Here is a 6,000-nt window from a genome sequence, read left to right as displayed (position 1 = left end):
CACATACGGCAGCACTCGCATGCATTGAACAAAGTTTACAGAGAGGTGAAACAGCTCGGTAGGGGAAGCGAGTTTACCCGCCACAACTCTAAATCAGCCGCATTTGGCTGGTGGCGTGCGTGGCGGCGCTAATTTCCATCCCTGGCGCGCACGCTCCGAGCAGATCTCAGACTGAGTACCCGGTTGTTTTTTAATACTTACGGGGATGAAAATAAATATATTCATAAATACTTTTTGGAGTCAAACTCTTTTGACAAAGCTTGAACAAAATACTTTCAAAATTTAAGACTTTATAAAGCCGTGATAAGACTTTTTAATACTTTATAAGGGTCTTAATTTTCCCAAAATTGATTTATCACCTTTTAAAGGGATCCCATGGTGTTGAGACTTGTATGGCTTAATATAACATAAATGATGTCTCTTACTGAATTATGTAGTAGAAAACCCATGAAAGATCTACGTTATTTTAAAAATCGATTTTATATTTGGACCATGGGCGGCGCCATTTTGTTTGCGTTCTAGGTTGATGACGTAGAGTGGTTGAACTCCTCAATCAGCTGGCATTACCCGTAGCTATTTTTACCACAACGCAACTCGAAAATTGTTTCAGAGTTAAACAAAACCAATGAATTCCTTTGTAATTATACTTAAAACACACTCAAACATACATGTGCACACAAACTCACCTACACAAGTCACAAACAGATCGGCGGGCGCGCACACGACAGGCTCTGTCTCAATCGAGATGTTGGGCTGCTCAGTCTCCACGACAGGGGCTGAATCTGAAATCGACCCTATACCCTTAAATAGGGCATTATTTGAAGGGACGGACATTTGTAGTGTTGTCCGACACCATAGTGGACATGTTCGAGTGCAGTCATTCAGTCTCACGTTCCACCGCAATAACGAGTAAAGCCGATTTACAAACAGCTGTCCGACTTCACGCACTCAAACATACATGTGCACACAAACTCTCTCTCTCACACAGACTCACACACACCCCAACAGATCGGCGCGAACACAGCAACACACACACACACCAACAGATCGGCGCGAACACACACACAACCCAACAGATCGGCGCGAACACACACACACACACGCACGCACTGCGCGCGCATACATAACCCTCAATCTATTCCCTGTGTATATCCTGTTCAACACATCCTGTTCCCCAGATAGACTGTTGATAGTAGATTAACTATAATGCCTAATGTGACCAGCAGAGGGAAATATCTAGGTAGGACGATGGGATAAAGTAACGTGAGGAAGAGAGGCAGGATGTTTTGGTGATGATGCATGCGATTGAGACAGAGCAGTCAGGTGTGTGTGTGCGCGCCCGCCGATCTGTTTGTGACTTGTGTAGGTGAGTTTGTGTGCACATGTATGTTTGAGTGTGTTTTAAGTACAATTACAAAGCAATTCATTTGTTTTGTTTAACTCTGAAACAATTTTCGAGTTGCGTTGTGGTAAAAATAGCAACGGGTAACGCCAGCTGATTGAGGAGTTCAACCACTCTACGTCATCAACCTAGAACGCAAACAAAATGGCGCCGCCCATGGTCCAAATATAAAATCGATTTTTTAAATAACGTAGATCTTTCATGGGTTTTCTACCACATAATTCAGTAAGAGACATCATTTATGTTATATTAAGCCATACAAGTCTCAACACCATGGGATCCCTTTAAGACTTTTCAAGACCCCGCGGATACCCTGTAAGTGAGTGTGTGTGTGTGTGAGTGAGCCTCTGGGAGTGTGAGAGTGAGTGAGTGTGCGTGTGTGTGAGTGAGAATGTAAGTAAGAGTGGGTGTGAGTGAGTACGTGAGAGAGAGAGTGAGTGAGTGAGTGTGTGTGAGTGTGTGAGTGAGTGAGTGTGAGTGAGTGTGTGAGTGAGTGTGTGAGTGAGTGTGTGTGTGAGTGTGAGTGAGTGTGTGTGAGTGACTGAGTGTGTGTGTGTGAGTAAGTGAGTGAGTGAGTAAGTGTTTGTGTGTGAGCCTGTGTGAGTGTGAGAGAGTGAGTAAGTGAGTGTGTGTGTGTGTGTGTGTGTGTGTGTGTGTGTGTGCCTATGTGAGTGTGAGAGAGTGAGTGTGAGTGAGTGAGTGAGTGAGTGTGTGAGTGTGTGTGTGAGAGTGAGTGAGTAAGTGAGTGAGTGAGTGTGTGTGTGTGTGTGTGAGTGAGTAAGTGTGTGTGTGTATGTGTGTGTGAGTGAGTGAGTGAGTGAGTGAGTGAGTGTGTGTGTGTGTGAGTATGTGTGTGAGCGAGTGTGTGAGTATGTGTGTGAGTGAGTGAGTAAGTGAGTGAGTGAGTGTGTGTGTGTGTGTGTGAGTGAGTAAGTGAGTGAGTGTGTGTGTGTGTGTGTGTGAGTGAGTGAGTGAGTAAGTGTGTGTGTGTATGTGTGTGTGAGTGAGTGAGTGAGTGAGTGAGCGAGTAAGTGTGTGTGTGTATGTGTGTGTGAGTGAGTGAGTGAGTGAGTGTGTGTGTGAGTGTGTGTGTGTGTGTGTGTGTGTGTGTGTGTAAGTGAGTGAGTGAGTGAGTGAGTGAGTGTGTGTGTGTGTGTGTATGTGAGAGTGAGTGTGTGTGAGAGAGTGAGGCAATCAAGGGCAAAATATAATTTAAATATAATTTTTGGAGTACTATTCCTTTAAATGATTTTTTCTGTCTCAGTATGTTAATGCACATCTATGAAAAACATCTGCAGTAAAGACAAAAACAACAAAAGAAAGAACGCATAAATTACGGCATCTTTTCCGCTGATGCCTCATTTGTTTCTTTCCGAGAGTGCGGGAATCATCTTGGGTTGGAATGACGTTTGTCTCAGGGGTTTGACTCACTTTAATGTGCTTGACTCCGCAGCTCACCAGCCGGTGCGGCAGGAACGGGTCCCAGGAAATATCAAAGATCTGAAACCGCAGCACATCAACACATCCACAAACCTCATTACACAGAATAATCTGAATTAATGCACAAACAAAAATGCACTAGGTATTGCACTAAATCTCTAAACATAAGCAATAATTGATGCTTGCTAATTAGCTAATAAACTAACAATTTACAATAAAAACAATGCATGGAGCCTTTTATTCAAGATTACTATATAATTCTTCAGTCCTTGATTTTTAAACGATGCAATTGTCTTTCAGATAGTCTGATTCCTTCACTTTTATACTGATAAATGAACAACATTTATTCTTTACTTCAATAGCTCATTGTTTCTGCCTTAGATAAATGCATTGTTAGCTAACTGTGTGCTTTGTATATGAACATTTCTGAAATCTCTAAGTAGGACACAGTCTCCTCTGATAACAGATCAGTGAAGCTGCATTGATGTATTATACCCTAGAAACAATATGTATTGTGAAAAGCACTTAACAAATAAATGTGAATAGAATTGATTAAATTGTACCGCTTGAATGAAATCTAAATATTGAACTAAAGGAGTAAAGTTTGTAAACAAACTTTGAAGTTGGCTTGAGAAAGCTAGATCAGAGTTTGAAAAAAGTTAAATTAAAGCTTAAAGTTTGACCGTTTTGAAGTCAGTACAGTCAGAAAACAGACGGATAGATAGACAGACAGATCGATCTACTCTGGGTAGTTGCTAAGGTGTTGCTATGTGGTTTCTAGAGTAATCAGGGAGGTTGCTAAGTGTACTCCAGGCTATATGTGCAAATATAAACATAAAAGGGCTGATACACTTTACAACAAATAGACAATATGACAGTATAAACAGGCCAGGTGGTTGCTATGCAGTTGTTAGGGTACTTGGGGTGGTTGCTAGGGTGTTTCTATGCAGTTGCTAGGGTACTCTCAGTGGTTGCTAATGTGTTACTATACACTAACATGTACAAGGTATTGTATGAAGGTTTTGAAAGTCCCCAACGATAAGTACTAGCAATAATTAAAGTCAAGATTTAATTGAATGATAACAACAATGCATGAAGCTTTTTAAAAAAAAATTGGCCTAATTTAAAAAAAAAAAAATTTCATTCTAATTGCTAAGGGTGTTGCTATGCGGTTGCTATGGTATCCTGAGTGGTTGCTAAGTTGTTGCTTTTGCTCATGTGTTCGAGGGAATACACCTTGAATGCAATGTAAGTGGCCTTGGATGAAAGCATCTGCCAAATGCATAAATGTAAAATGCAAAAGATATAAAATATAAATTGCTTTATATTCCATCACCAGTTTAGATTTTGGCAGTCATGCCAGTGAAGTTGTTGAGCCGGAACAGGAGACACACACACACACACACACACACACACACACACACACACACACACACACACACACACACAGAGCTGCAGGGTTATAATGGCACCTTAGGGAGTTTTCTGGTGTCTGTGGATCTGAGCTGAGCTGCTCTGTCATCTCAGCCTGTGTGTGTGTGTGTGTGTGTGTGTATGTGTGTGTGTGTGTGTGTGTGTGTGTGTGTGTGTGTGTGTGTCAGATTAGGAAACATACTCTATCTGTCAGTTCATGCATTGAAATGCTCTTCTTTATTGTAACATTACACAATAACTTATTCATAACGTTCTTAACAGTTATTCATTCACATCACTGAGGTGTTGCATCTGTTGCTATGGAAACAGCCCTACCATGTGTGAACCGTATGGGCGCGTTCTGCAGGTTTTTTTTTTTACTTTGTGCACTAGATCTTTCCTGCATAATGAATGAAGTGCTGGACTCGGCAGTTTGGATGTAATTAACTGAAGAACAGTCCGTTCTGTCTTACCCTATCAGAATGTCCCGTGGCGGTGGCTAGGACACGCCCTTTTTTCCAGTCCCAAACACACACCGTGTTTTTGGCATCGAGCCCCACCGAAGCTAAACGCTGTTTGTTCAAATATTAACAACAGTAGAAAATAAGCAGTTAGATTATTTGCATTTACATACTAAATATGACAAAAAACTTTGCAGCAACTGACCAATCAGAATCTAGTATTCCAGAGTCATTATATGAGTGGATTCAGAAGTGATTTGACTCACCTGTCCGTCGGCGTCGAAGGCCAGACAGGCCACGCCGTGAGTGTGAACATCTCTCAGGATGGACACCGTTGTCTGGGTGTAAGAGTCCCACACACAGATATACGGATCCTTCCCAACCTGACCTGTGGCCACCTGGATCTTATCCGGATGCAGTGCTAGACTGAGAACAGAGGAGATACATGCTGTGAAAGAAGGACGGAAGGAAGGAAGGAAGGAGTCTGTGTATCACACACTCACTCACTCACTCGCTCGCTCACTCACACTCACTCTCGCTCGCACACTCTCTCGCAAACTCACTCACTCACACACTCTCACACTCTCGCAAACTCACTCGCTCACACACTCGCTCGCTCACTCGCTCGCTCACTCGCTCACTCACTCGCTCTCACACTCGCTCTCACTCACTCGCTCTCACTCACTCGCTCTCACTCACTCGCTCTCACTCACTCGCTCTCACACTCGCTCTCACACTCGCTCTCACACTCGCTCTCACACTCGCTCGCAAACTCACACACTCACTCACTCACTCACTCACTCACTCACTCACTCACTCACTCACTCACTCACTCACTCACTCACTCACTCACTCCCTAGCACACTCACTCACTCACTCACTCACTCACTCACTCACTCACTCACTCGCTCGCTCACTCGCTCACTCACTCGCTCGCTCACTCGCTCACTCGCTCGCTCACTCGCTCGCTCGCTCACTCCCTCGCTCACTCCCTCGCTCACTCCCTCGCTCACTCCCTCGCTCACTCCCTCGCTCGCTCGCTCGCTAGCACACTCACTCACTCGCTCACTCACTCACTCACACACTCACACACTCGCTCTCACTCACTCGCTCTCACTCACTCGCTCTCACTCACTCGCTCTCACTCACTCGCTCTCACACTCTTTCGCAAACTCACTCACTCACTCACTCACTCACTCACTCACTCACTCACTCACTCGCTCCCTCGCTCCCTCGCTCGCTAGCACACTCACTCACTCACTCACTCACTCCCTCGCTCCCTCG

The 6,000-nt window shown here is 44.0% G+C and overlaps 1 protein-coding gene across 2 annotated transcripts in view; it reads right to left on the bottom strand.

Moving 5' to 3' along the window:
* eml6 (EMAP like 6) overlaps window positions 1–6,000 on the bottom strand; it is a 158,763-nt gene that overhangs the window by 131,890 nt on the left and 20,873 nt on the right. For both annotated transcript variants that reach the window (XM_067431383.1, XM_067431384.1), the window contains exons 2-4: window positions 4,983–5,142; window positions 4,729–4,827; window positions 2,834–2,902 (exon numbers count right to left, since the gene is read on the bottom strand). In XM_067431383.1, the coding sequence (XP_067287484.1) occupies window positions 2,834–2,902; window positions 4,729–4,827; window positions 4,983–5,142 (328 nt within the window). The remainder of the gene's footprint in view (window positions 1–2,833; window positions 2,903–4,728; window positions 4,828–4,982; window positions 5,143–6,000) is intronic.

This window comes from Pseudorasbora parva, chromosome 22, assembly GCF_024679245.1.
Source record: "Pseudorasbora parva isolate DD20220531a chromosome 22, ASM2467924v1, whole genome shotgun sequence".
Taxonomy (NCBI): domain Eukaryota; kingdom Metazoa; phylum Chordata; class Actinopteri; order Cypriniformes; family Gobionidae; genus Pseudorasbora; species Pseudorasbora parva.
Note: the sequence above shows the minus strand (reverse complement) of the source record. Positions and strands in the feature narration are given on the sequence as shown.